Source organism: Microcaecilia unicolor, unplaced genomic scaffold (assembly GCF_901765095.1).
Source record: "Microcaecilia unicolor unplaced genomic scaffold, aMicUni1.1, whole genome shotgun sequence".
Classification (NCBI taxonomy): Eukaryota; Metazoa; Chordata; class Amphibia; order Gymnophiona; family Siphonopidae; genus Microcaecilia; species Microcaecilia unicolor.
In genome coordinates this window covers 152,222-177,539 of record NW_021963139.1, presented here as the reverse complement: position 1 = coordinate 177,539, position 25,318 = coordinate 152,222, and the positions used below count along the sequence as shown (strand labels likewise).

General features: G+C 45.2%; 1 protein-coding gene across 1 annotated transcript in view; it reads right to left on the bottom strand.

Annotated features, from left to right (window-relative positions):
- Positions 1 to 390: 390 nt before the first annotated feature.
- LOC115458998 (anaphase-promoting complex subunit 1-like) overlaps positions 391 to 25,318 on the bottom strand; it is a gene marked incomplete at its 3' end in the record, with an annotated part of 157,761 nt that continues 132,833 nt past the window's right edge. Inside the window, 5 exon segments of the mRNA XM_030188858.1 lie at positions 391 to 469; positions 9,831 to 9,913; positions 10,318 to 10,452; positions 13,031 to 13,122; positions 18,609 to 18,843. Coding sequence (XP_030044718.1) covers positions 391 to 469; positions 9,831 to 9,913; positions 10,318 to 10,452; positions 13,031 to 13,122; positions 18,609 to 18,843 — 624 coding nt within the window.

Genomic DNA, 25,318 nt, shown 5'->3' with positions numbered 1-25,318 from the left:
CAACAGTCCTGTCTTCAGATTTCTCCTGTTCTATTACCTGCTGTGATCTATTTAATAGTTACTTGCATCATAGACCTCACTTGTAAATATTAATATGCAGATATTGTCCTTCCTAGATTCAGCTGGTTGTCCTAAGCAAGCAGAAAAGGAACAGTATTAATTAACATTGTTAGAGATAAAGCTCTGGGCTCTGGCTCACTTCCTAGTTTTTTTGTTTGTTGTTTTTGTGGCATAAAGGGAAGAGGAAGTATTAGTAAGGATTCGTCTGTGATATCTTTAGGTATGGCGTGCCCAAACTGAACAAGAGTTTTTTCTCATAATGATGTCTTGGCAGAGCAAATATCACATATGATACAAACCATTTATACAGAGTAAAAAAGGAAGACATACCCTCAATAATAGAAACTCTGGTTTAACGAAGTCCAGCAAGTACATTGTATCCGGAGCACGAAGCCAGTCAGCAATTGATCTGTTAAAATTGGAATCAAACTGGTCAACAAGAACCACATTCTCCTTCAGCAAATATACTTTCATACACTTCAGTATCTATTTCAGGTGTTTTTAATCAATTTATTAAGTGGAGCAACACATTTCCCATAAACTAAGCATTACTTTGACTAAAAAGGCTAGTAACTATACACTTAACAGCAGGGCCAGATTAACACTGTTATTGGGTACCCCTACCATGGACTCTTCCCCCCCCCCCCCCCCCAAGATTTACTACTTTTCTCCTCTCCCCACCACATTTCACCTGTCCAGAAACAGCAGGGAAAAATACAGAACCTAGCTGTGGGCGTGGCAGCAATGATAGTTTGTGAGTGAGTGAGCTTGAGGACTATGCAAGCACATGTTTAAAATGTTGTGGCTTAATGGTTACAGCTATAGAGCTGTCAGGTTAACCAGGTTACCCTCCCCCTTCACCACAGGCTGTTTGGAACAAAAAGGATGAGTAGAACACCCCTGCAGTTCTGGAATCTGAAAAGAAAAGATGATGCATTCCTGCCTTCCCCCAGAAAATAAGCCCTGCAAAGGCAAAGTTATGGAGACCTTAATAAAAAAGATACCACTGTATCATGAAGCTAATATATAGCACCCTACACTACTACTACAAATTTTTAAAGTGTTATTGGACATATACAATGCTATTAATAATATTCAAGTATGATAAGCCTCTGCCCCAAGAGCTACTCCTGCCAGAATTCGGCGCCAAAAAATTTCAAAATTCTGCACACAAAATTTGCAAATTCTGCAAGTTTGTCATAATTTCAATCAATATTACAGCCCCCTCCCAGCACCTATATTTTTTTTCTAGCCCTGTCCCCTGCACCTACATATAGCATTCACCTTTACAGCCCCCTCCCTCCACCCACCTATACATATGGCATCCACCTTTTTTTTTACAGCCCCTTTCCTCCCTCTCACACACACATAGTAATCCACGTTTTTGTTTTTACAACCCTCCCCTTCCCTCCACACTATCCTTTCTTTTTTTTTTATTGCCCCCTCCCACCACCCACCTACCCACATATATACATATAGTATCCACTTTGTTTTTCTCCCTCCCTCCACCCACATGGCAATCAACATTTTTTTCAGCCCGCCCCTGCACTCACCTGCAGGAGGAGCTGCATGGGAATGCCTCTTCAGTGTAGAAAAGAACCCCACCTCATTCCTGTCTGATGCCACTGCTCTGGACCAATGCTGCTGCTTTTTTCCAAATGGCCGCCGAGACTTCCTGCATCAATCTCATGAGTTTACTGCTTGAAGTGTCAGTGGCCATTTTGAAAAAGTAGCAAGAGCCAGAGAAGCGGCGGCAGCAAGCAGAAAAGTGGGAGCTCTTTTCTGCCCCAAGAGGCTACTGGACCACCAGGGTATACTCAGGAGGGGGAGGCCAGCCAGCATCAGAGTGCAGATTCTGCACAAAAAAATGCTGAATTCTGTGCAATTGCACAGAATTCTGATAGGAGTAAAGATCAAATAATCTACATGGGCACCTGAGGCAACAGGATTTTAACTGACTTGCCTAGGATAGCAAGCAGTGTCAGTGGTAACTTTCTCCTTCTAGGGGCAAATCTGTGCAATTCAAAACCCTTGCTGGAGTTTAAGAAGGGAAGTCCTATGCATATATGGATACTATAGGACTAAATATATTGTATGAGCTTATTTTTTATTTATTTAATTTATATATACTACCCACAAGCCCAAAAGCTATTGGTATACATTCAAGAACAGTACTGCAAGTACATTTGGAGCCAAGGGAAAGCAGGTTGTAGACTCTCTGGGTATGAATCAAGAGGCTGTGCTTTTAGAGTACAGCAATTAATAGATACAGTATCATCTTGCCCATGATGCAAAAAAAAAAAATGTGAATGATTGGAAGGATGCCCAAAAGAAGAGTAGGGACGCCTGTAGGAGTGATAACACAAAGTTACAAATAAGATGAAACAGATAAATAGAGCTAGCAGTATAAATATCAGGGGAAAGGAATGTATTGAGATGTCCACTCAGAGTGTAAAAAATTAGAAATACATTATACTTAGATAAAATAGCACTGTATACAACCAATACTTCTTTATGTGTCTAAAAAACATGATGGACTTCTCTATATGCACATAAAGTATACAATACAGAATAAAGCTTGTTTCTTTCTCAGCCCTTGGATAGCCTCATTTGCAAGGCTGTTATAAGGATATGACAGAGCTGGTTTCTGTCATTAAAATTATGGAAATTGCACACTTTTGTAAAAACAACAGGAGAAAAGTCTCCACAGAAGCATCAAAGGTAAAATAAAGGGTATGATACATACCTGTAGCAGTTGTTCTCCGAGGACAGCAGGCTGATTGTTCTCACGACTGGGGTTGACGTCCGCGGCAGCCCCCACCAACCGGAAGAAGCTTCGCGGGACGGTCGGCACGCAGGGCACGCCCACCGCGCATGCGCGGGCCGTCTTCCCGCCCGTGCGCGACCGCTCCCGCCAGTTGAATGACTAGCAAAAGATGAAACACACAACTCCAAAGGGGAGGAGGGAGGGTAGGTGAGAACAATCAGCCTGCTGTCCTCGGAGAACAACTGCTACAGGTATGTATCATACCCTTTCTCCCGAGGACAAGCAGGCTGCTTGTTCTCACGACTGGGGTATCCCTAGCTCTCAGGCTCACTCAAAACAATAACCCAGGTCAATTAAACCTCGCAACGGCGAGGGTACAACAGAAATTGACCTACGAAGAACAACTAACTGAGAGTGCAGCCTGACCAGAATAAATTCGGGTCCTGGAGGGTGGAGTTGGATTTACACCCCAAACAGATTCTGCAACACCGACTGCCCGAACCGACTGTCGCGTCGGGTATCCTGCTGGAGGCAGTAATGAGATGTGAATGTGTGGACAGATGACCACGTCGCAGCCTTGCAGATCTCTTCAATAGTGGCTGACTTCAAGTGGGCCACCGACGCTGCCATGGCTCTGACACTATGAGCCGTGACATGACCCTCAAGAGCCAGCCCAGCCTGGGCGTAAGTGAAGGAAATGCAATCTGCTAGCCAATTGGAGATGGTGCGTTTCCCGACAGCGACCCCTAGCCTGTTAGGGTCGAAAGAAATAAACAATTGGGCGCACTGTCTGTTGGGCTGTGTCCGCTCCAAGTAGAAGGCCAATGCTCTCTTGCAGTCCAATGTGTGCAACTGACGTTCAGCAGGGCGGGTATGCGGCCTGGGGAAGAATGTTGGCAAGACAATTGACTGGTTAAGATGGAACTCCGACACCACCTTCGGCAGAAACTTTGGGTGAGTGCGGAGCACTACTCTGTTGTGATGAAATTTAGTATATGGAGCATGAGCTACTAGGGCTTGAAGCTCACTGACCCTACGAGCTGAAGTAACTGCCACCAAGAAAATGACCTTCCAGGTCAAGTACTTCAGATGGCAGGTATTCAGTGGCTCAAAAGGAGGTTTCATCAGCTGGGTGAGGACGACGTTGAGATCCCATGACACAGTAGGAGGCTTGATAGGGGGCTTTGACAAAAGCAAGCCTCTCATGAATCGAACGACTAAAGGCTCTCCAGAGATGGCTTTACCTTCCACACGATAATGGTAAGCACTAATCGCACTAAGGTGATTCCTTACTGAGTTGGTCTTGAGGCCAGACTCTGATAAGTGCAGAAGGTATTCAAGCAGGTTCTGTGCAGGGCAAGAACGAGGTTCTAGGGCCTTGCTCTCACACCAAACGACAAACCTCCTCCACTTGAAAAAGTAACTCTTTTTAGTGGAATCCTTCCTAGAGGCCAGCAAGACCCGGGAGACACCCTCAGACAGACCCAACGCAGCGAAGTCTACGCCCTCAACATCCAGGCCGTGAGAGCCAGGGATTGAAGGTTGGGGTGCAGCAACGCTCCGTCGTTCTGCGAAATGAGAGTCGGAAAACACTCCAATCTCCACGGTTCTTCGGAGGACAACTCCAGAAGAAGAGGGAACCAGATCTGACGGGGCCAAAAGGGCGCTATCAGAATCATGGTGCCGCGGTCTTGCTTGAGCTCAGTAAGGTCTTCCCCACCAAAGGTATGGGAGGATAAGCATACAGGAGGCCGGTCCCCCAATGAAGGAGAAAGGCACTCTGACGCTAGCCTGCCGTGTGTCTGAAGTCTGGAACAGAAACAGAGGCAGCTTGTGGTTGGTCTGAGAGGCGAAAAGATCCATCGAGGGGGTGCCCCACTCTCGGAAGATCTTGCGTACCACTCTGGAATGGAGCGACCACTCGTGCGGGTTGCATGACTCTGCTCAGTCTGTCGGCCAGACTGTTGTTTACGCCTGCCAGGTACGTGGCTTGGAGAAGCATGCCGAACCGACACGCCCAATGCCACATACCGACGGCTTCCTGACACAGGGGGCGAGATCCGGTGCCCCCCTGCTTGTTGACGTAATACATTGCAACCTGATTGTCTGTCCGAATTTGGATAATTTGGCAGGACAGCCGATCTCTGAAAGCCTTCAGTGCGTTCCAGACCGCTCGGAGCTCCAGGAGGTTGATCTGCAGATCCTTTTCCTGGAGGGACCACAGACCCTGGGTGTGAAGCCCATCGACATGGGCCCCCCACCCCAGGCGAGATGCATCCGTCGTCAGCACTTTCGTGGGCTGCGGAATTTGGAATGGACGTCCCAGGGTCAAATTGGTCCGTATGGTCCACCAGAGCAGTGAAGTGCGGCAACTGGTGGAGAGGCGGATGACATCCTCTAGATTCCCGGTGGCTTGGAACCACTGGGAAGCTAGGGTCCATTGAGCAGATCTCATGTGAAGACGAGCCATGGGAGTCACATGAACTGTGGAGGCCATATGACCCAGAAGTCTCAACATCTGCCGAGCTGTGATCTGCTGAGACGCTCTGGTCTGCGAAGCCAGGGCCAAGAGATTGGTGGCCCTCGCTTCGGGAAGGTAGGCCCGAACCGTCTGGGAATTCAGCAGCGCTCCTATGAATTCCAGAGACTGAGTTGGCTGGAGATGGGACTTTGGGTAATTTATCACAAACCCCAGCAGCTCCAGAAGTTGAATAGTGCACCGCAATGGACCGGAGGGCTCCTGCCTCCGAGGTGTTCTTGACCAGCCAATCGTCGAGATATGGGAACACGTGCACTCCCAGCTTGCGTAGGTAGGCCGCTACCACCACGAGGCACTTTGTAAACACTCGTGGGGCAGAGGCGAGCCCAAAGGGCAGCACACAATACTGAAAGTGCCGTGCGCCCAGGCGGAATCTGAGATACTGTCTGTGAGCTGGCAGTATCGGGATGTGAGTGTATGCGTCCTTTAAATCCAGGGAACATAGCCAATCGTTTTTCTGAATCATTGGCAGAAGGGTGCCCAAGGAAAGCATCCTGAACTTTTCTTTGACCAGGAATTTGTTCAGGCCTCTCAGGTCTAGGATGGGACGCATCCCCCCTGTTTTCTTTTCCACAAGGAAGTACCTGGAATAGAATCCCTGCCCTTCCTGCCCGGGTGGTACAGGCTCGACCGCATTGGCGCTGAGAAGGGCGGAGAGTTCCTCTGCAAGTACCTGCTTGTGATGGGAGCTGAAAGACTGAGCTCCCGAGGACAATTTGGAGGCAGGGAGGTCAAATTCAGGGCGTATCCGCACCGCACTATTTGGAGAACCCACTGGTCGGAGGTTATGAGAGGCCACCTTTGGTGAAAGAATTTCAACCTCCCTCCGACCGGCAGGTCGTCCGGTACGGACACTTGTAGGGCGGCTATGTTCCCGTGGATCCAGTCAAAAGCCCGTCCCCGGCTTTTGCTGTGGAGGCGCAGGGGGCTGCTAGGCGCACGCTGTTGACGGGAACGAGCGCGCTGGGGCTGTCCCTGTGCCTGACGAGGGCCTTCGGAGCCGGCTGGTTGTACCTACGCTTCGCAAAAGAATAGGGTGCAGCCTGCCGAGCCCGGGAAAAACGCCCGCCCGCGGGGCTGGGTGCTGAAGGCGCCCGGTGGGAGAGCTTGTCGAGAGCGGTTTCCCGCTGATGCAGTTGGTCAACCATCTGCTCGACCTTCTCGCCAAAAATATTATCCCCCCGGCAAGGGACGTCAGCCAGTCTCTGCTGGGTGCGGTTGTCCAGGTCAGAGGCACGCAGCCATGAGAGCCTGCGCATCACTATACCTTGGGCCGCAGCACGAGATGCCACGTCACAGGTGTCAAAAATCCCCCTGGACAGGAACTTTCTGCACGCCTTCAGCTGCCTGACCACCTCCTGATATGGCCTGGACTTCTCCGGCGGGAGCTTATCGACCAGGTCCGCCAGCTGTTGCACATTGGTCCGCATGTGGATGCTCATATAGAGCAGGTAAGATTGGATGCGGGTCACGAGCATGGAGGATTGGTAGGCCTTCCTCCCAAATGAGTCCAGAGTGCGAGACTCCCGCCCCGGGGGCGCCGAGGCGGTATCCCTCGAACTCCGTGCCCTCTTGAGAGCAGAATCCACGACCGCTGAGTCATGGGGCAACTGGGGCCGCATGAGCTCTGGGTCAGAGTGGATCCTGTACTGGGACTCTGCTTTCTTGGGAATGGGGGGGTTAGTTAGTGGTCGCACCCAGTTCCGAAGCAGCGTCTCCTTCAGGACATTGTGCAGCGGTACCGTGGAGGACTCTCTAGGTGGTGATGGATAGTCGAGGACCTCGAGCATCTCGGCCCTCGGCTCTTCCACAGAGACCACGGGAAAGGGAATGCTTATAGACATATCCCGCACAAAGGAGGCAAAGGAGAGACTCTCAGGAGGTGAGAGCTTCCTCTCCGGTGACGGCGTGGGGTCCGAGGGAAGGCCCGTAGACTCCTCTGAGGAGAAATATCTCGGGTCTTCCTCTTCCCCCCACGAGTCCTCATCCTCGGTATCGGACATTAGCTCATGTAGCTGAGTCCGGTACCGGGCCCGGCTCGACGTCGAGGCACCAAGGCCTCGGTGTCGTCGAGCGGTGGACTCCCGCGCCGGCGGGGACGGAGCTCCCTCCATCGACGTCGACGGGGACTCCACCTGCGTGGCGGTCGAGACCGGCACCGCAAGCGGCGGCGGTGTCGACAGCCCCGGCGCCGGGCTAGAGCTCGCCGGCGCCACAGTCATCGGCGCCGGGGGCGCAAGCACCCCCGACGCCGGCACAGCCTGGCGCATCAGCCCTTCCAGGATCCCCGGAAGGATGGCTCTGAGGCACTCGTCCAGGCCCGCTGCCGGGAAAGGCGGTGGGGCCGGTAAGGGTGTCGGTGCCAGAAGCTGCTGGGGGCCAGGAGACGGCACCGAGGTGCCGGAACCCCGACGCGTCGGTACCTCCACCACCGACGGAGATCTCTCCTCTCTGCGATGACGCTTCGGCGTCGACTCCCCTTCAGGGTGCACCGAGGGCTCCGGTGACGGCGCTTCTTGTCTTTTTTCCGGTGCACGTCACCGGCGCCGGAGGGCATGGAGGAGGAGGAGGTCGATCCCCCTCGGTCTCGAGGTACCGGGTCCGACAGGGTTCGGTCCCGTGGCTCACGAGCTGAGGGAGTGACCGGGGCCGACAGCCCACGCGGCCTCTCAACCCCACTCTCACCGGCGGACCGGCGGGCCGACGGGACCTGTTCTCCTGGGGTCGCTGCCATCGGTGCCGATGTCTCGGGCATCGATACCGGTACCGAAGATCCAGCCTTCGATACCGATGCCGTCGAGGTCGACGTCGAGGGGCCGGCGCAAGTTCCAAAAAGACGGTCCCGCAGAACTTGCCTCGCAACCTGAGTCCGTTTCCGGAGACCGAGACACAGCGCGCACGACTTGAGATTGTGCTCCGGCCGAGGCACTGGAGGCACCAAGCGTGGGTGTCGGTCTGCGAGATCGGCCGGCCGCAGCGACCACACTTTTTAAATCCACTCGGGACCTTCGAGGACATCGACGGAAAAATCGCGTCGGCGAAGTCAAAGTCGGCAATGGTGGCTAAAATCACACCACGAAAAAACCAGCCGACCGAGCAATGAGGCGTCCCCGCTGGAAGCGAGGGAAAAAGGGGAGCGCGTGCTCCACACGCGCAGTCTTTTTTTTTTTTTTTTTTTTTTTTTTTTTTAAAGAAAAGATAATAAAAGGAAATTAAATCAAATTAACGAAGCGCGATCCGCGTATACGCGATCGCAAGAATCCGGCGGCTGAAGTAGAGAGAGCGGCAAAGCACGACTCTCTCCAGGCGCGGAAAAAAAGGAACTGGCGGGAGCGGTCGCGCACGGGCGGGAAGACGGCCGCGCATGCGCGGTGGGCGTGCCCTGCGTGCCGACCGTCCCGCGAAGCTTCTTCCGGTTGGTGGGGGCTGCCGCGGACGTCAACCCCAGTCGTGAGAACAAGCAGCCTGCTTGTCCTCGGAGAAACTGTAGTGACCATCAATGAAAAAGTGAAACAGTCTGAATTTAAAAATGATCTTTAATAGTAACAAACAGAACCAGACACAGACATGTTTCTGCTAGTATTGACTGCGTCAAGGGTCTGTAAATTTCATGTCATATATCCATGGCTGACTACGAAGTCACCAAGAGAAGCTCGGAAAGCCCTATGTTAGTATCTCATTGTGGCTCTGCAGTAGCTGTAAATTGTTTATGACACAAAATTTACAGACCCTTGACATAAGCAATACTATCTGAAATACAGCCATGTCGGGTCCTTTTTATTATTATAAAAGATAATTTTTTAATGCTTCTTCGGACTGTTTTGCCCCTTCATTGATGGTCACTGCTGTTTGTTTTACCTGTGATGCTATCTGAATACTAATACAAGTAGCAGAATCATTCCCTTTGTCAGCAGGGCTCAAATGCATCATTTCCGTAATTCACCTACATCCTAGCCTAGTAAGAGATTTTCCAACTAGCATTACATATTTAGGGGGTAATTTAAAAAATAAATAAATAAAAAGATTCTTCACTTGCATATGCCAGTATATGCATATAAAATGTCTCTTATAAAATTACATCCTATGTAGAAGTATTTGCTATCACAAGTAGACACGGGGGAGGGGGGGAGAGTTTGGACAGAGCATGGAAGGAATCAAAGAACATATGTGGATTATAAAATATGCATCTACCTACTCCCAAGCTAGTGTAAAAATATATGCGGCTGCATTTTCTATAATTTCAGCTGCTTTTGTGCTGGTATTTCACAAACACACATATGTCCTTATGGAACAGGCTTTACAAAGGTACCCATTTGATCTCCCAACTTAGGCAACATGTTATAAAAGTATTCTCCATGTGGACAGGTATACTGTAACATTCCAGTAATTTTGCTTTCATCATTAAAAAGACACTCAAAAATACAATATAGCAGGTCTAAACAAGCAGTAAGAGGTCATTTTCACCTGTTGTTGGTCTTTACATAGATCATTGCTAGAGCTAGCGTGGCACCTGGGCATGTAACATCCACGTTTATGGTATCTCCTTCCTGTCAAAGAGAATAATTTCTTGTAAGTGTGTTACCTACTGATAATATTGCTGCTTTCATTTGTGTGTGTGTGCTTGTTCTAGCTGGCATGCAAAAACTATAGGCCTTACATTAGCCTCTATTATAACATTTCTTTAAAGCTAAATTGTATAGTTGAGGAAGCTGTCACGTAACAGATGGCCTGGGCTATTTTCTAGCATTAGTCTTCAAATCAGTGGGTATGGAATAGCAGCTATTTGGTAAGAATAATATTCAGTGTTGCAGCATTATTGCCATTTTATATCTGATTTTTGGTATGATTTTATATTTACATCAAGGTATGTGGGATAAGCAGACTTAGTAAAAACACATTTGGGAGAAAAACAAAACATACCTCCCCATACATTTACATATTTATCACAAACCTTGATTTGGTAGCTTGGGGACTTGTGTTTCTCTCGGTGCAGACCAACTTGGGAGCGCCGGTGACCACCAACCATGTACTGGTATAGCTGTTCAGGGACGTTTAGGTCAGACATGCCTATCAGATTACTGCCGTGCTACAGTGAGAGAGATATACAAATGATAAGGAGGACAGGCAATATCAAACAAGGATTTTCAATGCATGGCTGAAGAACAGGGATTTGGATAGTTGGGGGGCCACAGAGTCCGATATGGAATAATAGAAATTGTCTATATCTGTCTCTGTGGGGACAATGACCATAAGTGAACACTTCCAAATATACACCGACATGAATTTCAACTAGATAAATGGGTTTGGTAGATGAAAACTGATTTAGTTTATCACCTACAGCAAGCACATGAAGTTAGAAAAACACAAGAATAAATCTCTCACAAAGTATCCAGGGAAGAAGGTACAAGGTTATAGAGGGGGGGAAGGATGCATTGCCTAAGCCAGAGAAAACTTAGCCCCCATTCTTCCTAACAAAACTGGCCTGTAGTGCTATTTCCCACAGAATGTGCCCAAGACCTCTTCTCACCAAGACCCCTGATTATCTTCTTGAGATCTTCTCCAAGGGGAGCCTGCCTCCGAAAAGAAGTTTAGTAAGGCATCTTGGAAGCTGAATGTACTGACCAGTGACAGAGCCATAATCATTTCTGAGCCCTGAATACCAGGCCACCAGTCTAGAGCTAATTCAGATCAGGCCAAAGAGCATATCAGTGTTCCTGTCACATTGTTTCTAACCCTCCTGTCCTACTAGCACAAGGGTGTCCACACAAGGGAAGCAGAAAGCTTCTCCACATCATTATCACAGGTAAGCCCCAGAGGGCCTGTGTACACTTCTCGGAGGATATCTCCCATGGTATTTCCTATGATGCAGACTCTGAAGCCTCAACAAGGAAGCTACCTGGAATATCAAATATGTCACTGTATGCTGCAGAACCAAAGGATGACTGACAAATCATCCCTCTTTGAAGGGTCCAACATCCCTTCCTTGGAAGGACAGGCCTTTTCCATTCTACCTCACAGAGTGCCTCCTTGCCTTCGACAAGGCTGGAATCTACCCCAAGCACCCGCCCCCAAAGAAACCAAATAAACCAGGGAACTTAAAACCTAAACTAAGCAGTGGTGGGCCCCTAAGCTCCCCCAGACCCACTGTATGAAGATCAAACCTGGTTGCAAGAATGCTGCCTAAGCCTTCTCCAAGTAACCCAAACTGCTGCCCCTGAAGGGAGGAGCGCTGCTGCTCCAGCAGGCACCACATACACTGCTGCTCTAGCAGGCACCACATAGAGGGCAGCTCCCCCCCCCCCCCCAACACACACTGTTCAGGGGCTGGTAAGCCCTGATTAGCAGCCCTCAGTATTTCCTGCCTGACAGGGAAAAGGAAAGGAGATGGAATTTGATATACTGCCATTCTGTGATTACAATCAAAGCAGTTTACTTATTATATACAGGTACCTGGGGTAATGGAGGGTTAAGTGACTTGCCCACAGTCACAAGGAGCTGCAGTGGAAATCGAACCTGTTTCCCCAGGTTCTCAGGCCACTGCACTAATCATTAGGCTACTCCTCCACACTTTTAAGAGAAAGAAGATGGGATTTGATATACCGCCTTTCTGTGGTTACAAAGTGGTTTATACATTATATACAGGTACAGATGTGCAAAATATATGAACATCTAAACATGGCTGACATTTCTAGAGGACAGCAAAACTCTGCATTCTCCAGTGGCTCTGGGCTTCCCTATGGTTAGGATCTGCTCAAAATATCTAATATCAGCCCTGCTGCCTCCTCCTCCTCACAGATGGAGCAAAATGGAGCTAGCTGTGCAGAACATGCAGCAGCTCCATAAGACCACAGCACCTGCTGCATGGCACTTCAAAGCCTCCTTTGACTGCTGACCCTGGCACTCATCCAAAATGCTCCAGGACTACCTCAACCCCTGCAAAGTCCAGGGATTCCCCATAGCAGCTTCTTTGAAGCCTCTACACGGACCTCCCAACTATAGCAATAACCAGCTTTCATAGTTCATTATTACATGCTTTAGCTGTGCTTTTTAATGAACTGTGGCAAGACGTTTTGGCCTCCTATACTTTGGATGTTACCACTTGCCTCAGTTACTTTCCTGCCAGATTTCCTCTCTTTCTTTCTTCCTTTCCTTCCAGTTTTTATTTTTTCAAAACAAACTTCACCTGGCAGAAGAAAGGAAGCAAAGAAAGAGAAAGCCCCCAAATAACCTGGTCTGAGGAGAGAGGAGTGGGGGAATGTGGAGAGTGGGGACCAACAAGACCCCTACTTACCGACCTTGTGCCCAGGTGTCACTGCTCAACAAAACTAAGACCTACAGGCCAAAGCTCTAGATTGTGACTCCCAACCTATCTCAGGGCAAGAGTCTGCAGCCCAATCCCCTATCATGTCACATCAGACCTGGAGAGCTCAACCTGAGGGCCACAGACTTCGACTTGTGCCTCAAGGAACTAGGGCAACACATATTCTGATGCACTAGTCCAAACTGCAATCATCAGCTAGAGGCCAAAAATGCTGCACTTATTATGGGAACTATTAAGCATAGTTATTGAACAGACAAATAAGGGGTTAAGAGTTAAAAGCAGCCTTAGCAAAATATTAAACTGTGGAAAAATGTTAGCAGTTTAATTAAAGGCAATACTTTACCCCAAGACAAACCATTCCTAAAGCAAGACCAGCAGCCAGAGAATAGGATTCCCGGTCTGTGCAATACTCCATCTCAGGACCTGGAGGACGTCCTAGAAAAAAAAAAAGTGCAAAATGATGTAAGTAATGCAAACCAAGCTCAAAATTAAATCAAAAATTCATTCCAATTCGATCCGTCATATCTAGGCCTCTATCTAAACTATGGGATGAACAAATATTTGCAGCTTACAGACAAGATTGACAAACTTGTGGGAAACAGCTGATCAGCAACCTGTCGGCAATTCAAGTTTCAAGTTTATTTAAATCTTGATATTCCGCTCATTTACGTTTCCTAACTACTGTTCTATTCTGGGCATTTATTTTCCAGTTAACTAGGGAGTTCTCTGAGGGCACAAAAATATGCTAAATAAAGAAAAAACTAAATTCATGGTCATCACCGACCTATCATGACCAAAAAGACTACAACAGTTTCACAATTGACAACACTTCATTCACCATTGACAATAATCTGAAAATTCTAGGTATAATTATAGACAAACATTTAACTTTTATACTCAAGTTTCCTCAGTAATCACAAAATCTTTCCGATCTCTTTGGAAACTAAAAAGGATCAGACCCTATTTCTCATCAGTAACATTCAGACTATTGGTACAATCATTAACATCATCCCAATTCCCTTGCCCGTAAACGTCTTGTCTGTCTTTTTTACCTAGATTATAAGCTGTTTGAGCAGGGACTGTCTCTATGTGTCACGTGTTCAGCGCTGTGTGCATCTGGTAGAGCTATACAAATGTTATTAGTAGTAGTAGTAGTAATTTGATTATTGTAATGCCATATATGCTGGCTGTAAGAAGTACCTGTTGAAAAAAAACTCCAAAGAGCTCAAAACACTGCAGCCAGGTTCATATACAAACTCTCTTGTTTTGAAAGTGCCTCCCCATTATTAATCAAATTACACTGGCTTCCCATCAAAGTGACAATCACCTTCAAATTATGTACCTTTATCTTTCAAATCCTAAATGGCACAGCTCCAGACTATATAATACCATTAATAAACTTACCTCAAAGAAACGCTAAATATGAGACAAGAAACTATTTCAGACAACATCTTCCAAATTGCAAAAAAGTGATCTACAAAACTGTCCGCTCTGCAGACTTCACTTACCTAGGAACCAAATGGTGGGACTCCTTACCACCCAAAATAAGAAATATACAGGAATATACTAGATTCCGCAAAATTCTCAAATCGTTCCTAGTCAAACAAACCCTCACAAAGAACAACCATATCTCAAACAAGTAATTATTACCTGAATTGGATATTACTCTATTTACCATTAACTTTCTCTTTGCTTCATGTACAATTTCTCATTCATAATAGATTTTCTAAATGTTAAACATCCATAGTTATCACAGTATATTTATGATACTAGATTGTAAAATTGGATTCTTACAACAAATTACTTTCTTATGCATTACACTTCGTTACATATCCTATACTATTTATTGTAAGTCACACTGAACTCAAACTTGTTTAGGATAATGTGGGATATAAATGTCACAGTCAATTTAATAATGGTCTATGGACTTTTCCTTTAGGAAGCTGTCCAGACCTTTTATAAACCCCGCTAAGCTAACCGCCTTTACCACATTCTCTGGCAACAAATTCCAGAGTTTAATTACACATTAAGTGAAGACAAATTTTCTCCAATTTGTATTAAATTTACTACTTTGTAGCTTCATTCATCGCATGCCCCCTAGTCCTAGTATTTTTGGAAAGAGTAAACAAATGATTCATGTCTACTCGTTCCACTCCACTAATTATTTTATAGACCTCACTAGTTACTCCCATCTCTAGATCATTTAGAAATATGTTAAAAAGCAGCGGTCCCAGCACAGACCCCCCTGGGTAACCCTACTATCTACCCTTCTCTATTGAGAATACTGACCATTTAACCCTACTCTCTGTTTTCTATCTTTTAACCAGTTTTTAATCCACAATAGGACACTACCTCCTATCCCATGACTCTCCAATTCTTCTGTAGTCTTTCATGAGGTACTTTGTCAAACGCCTTTTGAAAATCCAGATACACAATAACAACCGCCTTTATCCACATGTTTTTCCCCTTCAAAGAAATGTAATAGATTGGTGAGGCAAGATTTCCCTTCACTAAATCCATGTTGGCTTTGTCTCATTAACCCATGCTTTTGAATATGCTCTGCAATTTTGTTCTTTATAATAGTCTTTACCATTTTGCCCGGCACTGACGTCAGGCTCACCGGTCTAAAATTTTCCGGATCCCCTCGGGAACCTTTTTTAAATATCAGCGTTACATTGGCCACCCTCCAATCTTCCGGTACCACGCTCGATTTTAAAGATAAATTACATATTACTAACAATAGTTCCACAAGTTCATCCTGGACAACTGGCAACTGAATTCAATGACACAAACTGCAGAAGTTGCTTTTGGATTTAAATGAAGTACTGTTAAATTACATCGTTTGTGTCTTGCCTGCCTTTGATGTGGCAACAAGTCTTGTCTGCTGATCAGACTCCTACCATCTGCCACGTCCTTCCATCACATGCCCAGTTGCTGAAGCATCTCACTGTTACTGCAACAGATTAATCCATTGTTGCTGGCATCAAGGAGCATTTCCAACACTTAATTGACCCTTATTTTCCCTTTCATTCACTGCAGTGTTGTTTCCCTTCTATACCCACGTTTGAAACACAATCCAATTGTCTTCCAGATGATGTAAAAACACAGGCAGCCAAATCTTCGAGAAGGCTGTACTAAAACCAGATTGAAATGGAAGGTTCGAGTCCCTCAACATCAACAAGTCGGGATCCTCACAATCCACATGCACAGAAAGCGTTGCATCTGTGGAAGAGTCACTCACCAAAAGAATTGGATGTTAGCAGGTTTATGAGCAACTATTATGGAACAATGCCTCCTTTGAAGGCTATTGTTAATGAATTGGACAGTTATTTCTGTTCGAGTGATACAGATTGTTTTGAGTTTTGGGAAAAAAAGCAAAAGTGCTGGCCAAAACTGGCAAAACTTGCATGGAGGCTCCTGTGCATTTCTGCTACCAGCATGTTTTCTGAGAGGACATTTTCTATTTTGTGAGGACTGTGGAAGACAGGAGAGCTAGACTGAATCCTGAGATTGTTGATGACTTATTATTAGGGCTGCACATTTAACGCTATAATAACAACGCATTAAAATGTTTAATGTGCACTAAAAGTTTTAACACACGTTAACAACAGGTCTTGCTCCCTCACCCACAATCTAGAATTGCTCAACATAAGATCACCTGGGCTGCATAGACCAAATGCTGGGTCCTGAGTCGGCCCTACTGCTGTGCTCCCAAGCAGTGTGGGGAAGGTAGAGCCACGCACCCACAATCCAGACGTTTCCACGGAGGTACGAGCCCATTGCACTTCAGGATCGGGGCAAGGCAGAAGACGCTCCAGGCAGAAGGAGGTGCCTCATTTAACAAGGGCATGGACTACTAAGCTAAAATAATTTGTAGAGAGATATTTATGATTCCTGCGAAGTTGTTTCAATTTCCAAAACTTTGTCTTTAAAGAGTTGACATGAGCTTCAAAGCATAACATAGGATCTGTCAATACTCCCAATACTTTTAATACTGATTCATTTAGAAATGCAACATTTTTTCAAAACAAGAGTATTATTTGAAAGTGTGGAGTTACATATTGCCCAAGCATAACATCCTGGTCTTGTCTGTGTTCAATCTGAGATGATATTTTACAGCCCAAAACGCAACTACATTTACACAGGTTTGAGTAATAGACAATGGGGCCAGGTCTTTGTGTGATACAGGTATTAATAATGCGATGTCTTCAATATAAACGTAAAAGTGTATATTCAACTGTGATTTAAAAAAATCTTCCAAGAGAGCTCATCAATACATTAAAAGAATTGGAGAGAGAGAAGGGAGCTCTGTGAGACCCCCACTTCTCAGCTTTCCAAAACTCTGAGAATTTTTACGGATATTTTACTTTATAACTCCTATCTACCAAAAAAGACCTCTAAAATTGCTTTAGAACATTGTCACAAATACCTATGTTATTCAAGATATTCAACATTAGGCAATGATAATTACATCAAAAGCTGCTGAGAGACCAAACTGTAGGCTTATTGCTTGCTGTCCAATACTTAACAGATTTCTGGTATTATAAACTAGGAAACCAAGTAGTGATTCTGTGCTGGAACCCTTCCTAAATCCAAACTGAAACGGGTGCAAAATGTCATAATGATCCTAAAAAAAAAAAAGTGTAGCCATTAAGGTTTCCAATATCTATCTTTGTAAACGTAGGCATATTCGCAGTTGGTCTGTAATTTGCAGAATCTTCTTTATTTCCCAATGAATTTTTAAAATAAGTTAATACAATAGACCCTAGTGAAGTTGGAAAACATTCCAATTTTAATGATAAATTTAGTTAGGTATGAAGTCAAGATATAGAACTAGATTTCCAGTTCACAAGCCTTACAAGATCCACCTACAATTCCTCGCAGTCCACTATTGCCCTACTATAATGGTTGGAGGTTCACAAAAGGGGAGGAGGTATCCTTGAAATGCAAGAAAACATTTCTTATATAGGCTATGGGGCATTTTAATTTTGAGTTTAGATGTAATTACTTTCCTTTCCAAATCTGAGTTTAAGGTAAGTTATACTCAGGTACTGCAGCTACTTCCCTGCCCAAGATGGCTTACAACCTAAACCTGTACCCAAGGAAATGATGCTCAAGGCTACAAGGATTATCAGTGGAAGAAGTGGAATTTGAACCCAGGTCTTCCTGGTTCTCAGCATGCTTCTCCAACCACTAGGCCACTCCTCTTCCAGAATCCTGTATGGTCTTATAAATCCTTTCCCTTCCATCACCACAGAATTTCATAAGGCCTATATACCTAGTCTGAAAGATCGTTAGTGCAGAAAATAAAAGCTTGCAGAAATTATATTGCTTTTTGGACTATTTTTATACTTTAAAGTCTTTCAAAATAAAAAAATAATCAGCTTCGTTCAACAGTGGACATAGTTAAAGGCCAGACCCAATACTTTGCTTTCTTCTTAAATTTTTGTTGGTTCCCCTAAAATTTTCTCTAGAACTATATGTTAGTGTGCTTGGAATGTGAAACTTCATTTTGATAATGTCTGCATGGACTAAGATATTCAGAGATAATATAAGGAGTTAAGAAAGTAAGCCTTACTTTTACTAATCCTCCTCTACTAGTGTATCTAACTATATCTGAAAACAAACTGCTGAGCTTTTAATTTTTTCTTCAACAGAGCCAGCACATGTGCACTTGTTAGCTTGCTTATCTTGTAAAATATTAGAACCCAAGGGGATAAATCTAGAACTGAACCAGTCTGCCCACGATAAGTATATAGTCGGCTAACAACTTTACCTCCTACAACAACAGAGGACAACACTGCCATGCCCAGCTGATCAAATTACCATAAAGTCAAGAAAGAAGGAAAATAATTTAGCAATTTTTTAGAGCACAAATACCCTCTCACTCATTGAAAAAGTCTGGAATCCCCCCTTTTCACCTATTTCAGCCAGCAGGACCTCTGCGATGTGCCTGTGTGCAGTACCCTGGTACACTAGCCCAACTCCTACCACAGCAGCCACTTGCACATTATGAGGCACATCCAGCTCTGTAGATGTTGGTGGTAGGAGGGCAGGAATGTGAATGCTGAGAAGCCGGGTGACTGAAATATCCATTGTGCCAAGCTTGGCAGCAGAAACACCAAGTAAGAGTCCAATGCTTGTCATCTCATGGCCCTAGGGAGAAAAAAAAAAGCAATGAAAACATTAAAAATGAGAATGGGTATTAAACAATCTGGTTCTGTGCAATTAAAAATCATCATAGAAGAACATATAAATGCAGAATACGATAGTAAATAAAGCAAAGTTACTTACTTATAGCAGTTGTTCTTCAAGGACAGCAGGCATATATTCTCACATGTGGGTGACATCATCCACGGAGCCTGGTGTGGCTACTGCTGTGTCACTTTAAAACTTTGAGGTAGTGCCCCACCGCACATATGCAGGTGCTTTCTCGCCCACGAGCACGGGACCAGCAGTATAATATAAAAGCTAAGACAACTCCCAGGGGAGGTGGGAGGGATATGAGAATATATACCTGCTTTCCTCAGAGAATGCTTGCTACAAGTAACTAACTTTGCTTTCTCGGAGGACAAGCAGACATAATATTCTCACATGTAAGACTCACTAGCTGCCAAATGAGCTTGGCAGAAAAAGAGGGCTGGAGGCTGGAGTTAACATTCAAGTAGTAACCACTCCAGATAATACGCTAGGGTACGCTTGCAGTCTAAGGTATGCAGTGCTGCTTCTCCAGGATGAGAGTGTGGCTTAGGGAAGAAGAAAAGAAGTACAATAGACTAATTTCGGTGGAACTCTGCTACTACTTTAGGGAGAAATTTTGGGTGGGTTCAGAGAACTCTGTTATGGTAGAACCTGGTGTAAGGCGGGTGCTTGAAGTTCACTTACTCTTCTGGCTGAAGTACGTAATATTAAGAACAGCACTTTCCATGAAAGGAATTTCAGAGAACAGAAATGGAGTGGTTCAAATGGAGGTTTCATGAATGCTGTGAAGATGATACTAACGTCCTATGCCACTGGAGCTGGTTTGATTTGATAAGATAACTGGTATGAAATAAACCTTTCATGAATCCAACAATCCAGGAATGAACAGAAACTGGTTTATTATGAAACTTTTGAGTGGTAAGCACTAATAGCATTTAACTGTACTCTGAGTTAGTTTTGAGTCCAGAATTAGAAATAGTGAGGAGGCACTCCATAGTAGTGTCAAGTGCTCTGGGAAAATCATCTCATCTTGAAATGGTGACATGTCTGTGTAGAAGGCTTCCTGGAGGCTATGTGTATCCTAGAGACTGAGGCCGATATTCAAACTGATTTTAAGTGAGCACGAGCTTCTCCTGCCCGCTTAAATAGCTTCCTGGCTCCTAACTGTGGATATTCAGCAGCACTTAACTGGATAGTGCTGCTGAATATCCCCTGAGATCGCCCCAACAAAAAGTGGGCAGGTCGGTGTGGCACTGGGGGCAGCAATGGGGAGCAGCCTCAGGTTATGTGGGTACAGGCTTTATTCAGTGCCAGCAACCGCATACCTAAGCTGTTTCATTTAGGCCAGGTCTAGAACTATCCTAAATAAGGCTGCTTAGCTATGCGGGTGTCGGTTCTGAATATTGGGCCAGCACCCGAATAATTTTTTCTTCAGTGTAAAAAAATAAAATAAAAATAAAAGCTCCTGATCCACCCTCCCATCCCAGTGTCCTCTCTTTCCTTCCTTCTTTTTCCTCCCGTGCATTAAGACCCTCCCCCCACAAGATCCTCCACGCCCCCCCCCCCCCCGGGCTTACCTACATCCCTGGTCGTCCAGTGAGGTAGTTGGAGGCAGGAGCGCAGACATTTTCCTAAGACACTGCAAGGGGCAGGAGCAAAGCACTCCTGCCCCCAACGACCCCACTGGACCACCAGGGATATAGGTAAGCCCAAGGGGGGGGGGCTTACCTTCACCGTTGGGGGGAGGTGGCAGGTATAGCAGGGGAGGGTCTTAATGCGAACAGGGGAAGGAAGGAAAAAGGGCGCATTGGGACGGGAGGGGGCTCAAGGGCTTTTATTTTTTGAAAAAAAACCAAACAAACAAATAACGTTATTCGGTCCGGAGCAGCCCAATATTCAGCCGAGGTCGCCAAACTCTCCAGGTCCAGCTCCTCAAGCCAACTCACCTCTCGAAATGGCCAATCTAAGAACATGAGTTTTCTATTATTCGATAATAATATGGATAACTGGAATACTAGGGACATCAGCTAATGAATGGAACAAAATCCCCATACGTATCACTGACAAACCAAGATCCCACCATCAACTGGAAGAGTCTAAATACGACTATCTCAACAAAATAGAGACAAAACCAACAACCAACAACAAAAAGCCAAGCCAGAATAACACTCAAAAAGACTACAATCTCAAAACAAACAGACCATACAGACAAATGTTAAATACGCCAAAATTAACTTTGAGACATATGTCACGATACCAATAGGATATATATATGCGAGATTGGCAGTCAGTAAGACAGCACTGCTGAGAGATTGGATAGAAATGGAACAACTAGGCTAACTGCTCATAGCAGAAACACGGATGCACTTTGAAGACGACCCAGCACTGCTGGACCTATGCCCACCAGGATACAAAACATCACCAGAGCCAAAAAGAAAGGAGGTGGAGTTGCAATAATATACAAATCCACATTCACCGTTGAGCCTGTTGCTGAACATATATCCACACCAACTGAAATTCTAGCATGCAAAATCACCAACATAACACTTGCAGGTCAATTATGCATCATACTGTTCTATCGCTCCCAGGAAGCTGGACAAACGCCCAAGACGATTTCATGGACTTTGCGAAGGATGTTAAAAAAATGGAAGCGGTGCAAAGAAAAGCTACGAGGATGGTATGGGATTTGCATTCCAAGACGTATGAAGAGAGACTTGCTAACCTGAACATGTATACCCTGGAGGAAAGGAGGAACAGGGGTGATATGATACAGACGTTCAAATATTTGAAAGGTATTAATCCGCAAACGAATCTTTTCCGGAGATGGGAAGGCGGTAGAACGAGAGGACATGAAATGAGATTGAAGGGGGGCAGACTCAGGAAAGATGTCAGGAAGTATTTTTTCATGGAGAGGGTGGTGGACGCTTGGAATGCCCTCCCGCGGGAGGTGGTGGAGATGAAAACGGTAACGGAATTCAAACATGCGTGGGATATACATAAAGGAATCCTGTGCAGAAGGAATGGATCCTCAGACGCTTAGCCAAAATTGGGTGGCAGAGCAGGTGGGGGGCAAGAGGGGTTGGTGGTTGGGAGGTGAGGATAGTGGAGGGCAGACTTATACGGTCTGTGCCAGAGCCGGTGATGGGAGGCGGGACTGGTGGTTGGGAGGCGGGGAATCCTGCTGGGCAGACTTATACGGTCTGTGCCCTGAAAAAGACAGGTACAAATCAAGGTAAGGTACAGTGGGGGAAATAAGTATTTGATCCCTTGCTGATTTTGTAAGTTTGCCCACTGACAAAGACATGAGCAGCCCATAATTGAAGGGTAGGTTATTGGTAACAGTGAGAGATAGCACATCACAAATTAAATCCGGAAAATCACATTGTGGAAAGTATATGAATTTATTTGCATTCTGCAGAGGGAAATAAGTATTTAATCCCTCTGGCAAACAAGACCTAATACTTGGTGGCAAAACCCTTGTTGGCAAGCACAGCGGTCAGACGTCTTCTGTAGTTGATGATGAGGTTTGCACACATGTCAGGAGGAATTTTGGTCCACTCCTCTTTGCAGATCATCTCTAAATCATTAAGAGTTCTGGGCTGTCGCTTGGCAACTCGCAGCTTCAGCTCCCTCCATAAGTTTTCAATGGGATTAAGGTCTGGTGACTGGCTAGGCCACTCCATGTCTCTAATGTGCTTCTTCCTGAGCCACTCCTTTGTTGCCTTGGCTGTATGTTTTGGGTCATTGTCGTGCTGGAAGACCCAGCCACGACCCATTTTTAAGGCCCTGGCGGAGGGAAGGAGGTTGTCACTCAGAATTGTACGGTACATGGCCCCATCCATTCTCCCATTGATGCGGTGAAGTAGTCCTGTGCCCTTAGCAGAGAAACACCCCCAAAACATAACATTTCCACCTCCATGCTTGACAGTGGGGACGGTGTTCTTTGGGTCATAGGCAGCATTTCTCTTCCTCCAAACACGGCGAGTTGAGTTCATGCCAAAGAGCTCAATTTTTGTCTCATCTGACCACAGCACCTTCTCCCAATCACTCTCGGCATCATCCAGGTGTTCACTGGCAAACTTCAGACGGGCCGTCACATGTGCCTTCCGGAGCAGGGGGACCTTGCGGGCACTGCAGGATTGCAATCCGTTATGTCGTAATGTGTTACCAATGGTTTTCGTGGTGACAGTGGTCCCAGCTGCCTTGAGATCATTGACAAGTTCCCCCCTTGTAGTTGTAGGCTGATTTCTAACCTTCCTCATGATCAAGGATACCCCACGAGGTGAGATTTTGCGTGGAGCCCCAGATCTTTGTCGATTGACAGTCATTTTGTACTTCTTCCATTTTCTTACTATGGCACCAACAGTTGTCTCCTTCTCGCCCAGCGTCTTACTGATGGTTTTGTAGCCCATTCCAGCCTTGTGCAGGTGTATGATCTTGTCCCTGACATCCTTAGACAGCTCCTTGCTCTTGGCCATTTTGTAGAGGTTAGAGTCTGACTGATTCACTGAGTCTGTGGACAGGTGTCTTTCATACAGGTGACCATTGCCGACAGCTGTCTGTCATGCAGGTAACGAGTTGATTTGGAGCATCTACCTGGTCTGTAGGGGCCAGATCTCTTACTGGTTGGTGGGGGATCAAATACTTATTTCCCTCTGCAGAATGCAAATAAATTCATATACTTTCCACAATGTGATTTTCCGGATTTAATTTGTGATGTGCTATCTCTCACTGTTACCAATAACCTACCCTTCAATTATGGGCTGCTCATGTCTTTGTCAGTGGGCAAACTTACAAAATCAGCAAGGGATCAAATACTTATTTCCCCCACTGTATACACATATGAATTTATCTTGTTGGGCAGACTGGATGGACCATGCAGGTCTTTTTCTGCCGTCATCTACTATGTTACTATGTATGGGCAGCTGACGATCGTGAAAGTCTTTGATGAGTACAACCAGTATCGGATACTTTTTTGTGCATCACTCAAGACTAACCAGTAATTAGAAGTTCTTTGACATTGCTCAAGACTCCTGAGGCAGGCCTGTGGCCAAAACACAGTACTGTGTCGAGTCTACAATAAAGTTTACTCCTTTATATACCACCATAGTCTCAACGTCCTGAAGTCATTGGTCCACTTCCCACTTTGTTTCTCAATATTGAATGGAAAACATTTTTGAGAATGATTTAGTTACAGCCTTTTGTTTGGATGTAGCTTTTCTATCTTCCTGATTAGTTAAGAAGAATTTTTGTGCATTTCTTTGTGAATTATCCTGCCTTTTTATTGTTCTTCAGTTTTGATTGGCTGAAAGAATTTGAGCTGATTGGCTGATATTTAGGTCAGCGTTTTTACTAATGCAAGCGCCATTTTGGAATCCAGCATTAACCCGAAGTGGAGAGTAAGCTCCATTGGAAAAAGTATGTGAAGAGAAGGATATGAATACAGCTGTACAAGATTGGATTTGATTAATACACTCATAGGATTGTTGTACTATGTTTTGCAGAGATGCCAGTGCTGGTGTAAATAAGTTTTGTTTTGAAGCGGCTCCTGATGAAGCATCCAGTGAAATGGGCAGCTCCGTTAAGCACACAGCTTCAAAGATAAGCATTGGAGATTTTTTGCATTCTATATATTCTATAGATTTAGTACTGAGAATTTCTTTGCATAAGGTATTCATTTTGGGACTCTTGCAAAAGAAAATAAAATGAAAAGATAAAGAAAAAGATAGTGGTCTCACCTAAAAGATTGTTTAAATAAAGTGAGAGGAGGTTTCTCAGTCTGAGAATGTGTTAGTTGTGAGGCTATTTAGCAAATGTTGCTAAAAGCCAATTCAGTCAGTGAAGTCTTTTCCTCCTCTCACATGGTGTGTTAACTTAGGTGGAAACAAGGATTGAAGTTTCACATACAAAGAATAGCTTTTCATTGTGTCATACAGATACAAAAGCTAGATGAGCATCATATCTGTGTTATTTGAATGATGTCATGTGTTCCTGTTTCATTTGTATTGTGCTGACATGGTATATCTATAGTATGTAATATGAATGTGCTTTCCATGCTGCTCACTATGATATATTATTTGTGCCCTGCTAACACTTATCACATATTTATTATAGGATTGTTCTATTTAATCATGAATATTTCGGATACTACGTCATGTCATTCCTAGGATTCAATTTCCCATCTCGAAGTTTAGCTCACCGACTGTATTTATGCTTGTGTTTGATCATTTCACTATTGCTATATTGCTAATAAAATTGTAAGATTTGTGTCAAGATGTACCTGCTGTACACTGCATTGGCTAAATCTCTTCATAAAGGTGGTTAATAAATCCCAATAAATAATTTTTATAAGAGGCCACATACATGTGTTAATGATTAAAATATTGCAAATGGGCATATAACTTTTCTGCTTAAAAGTACAAGCCTCCTT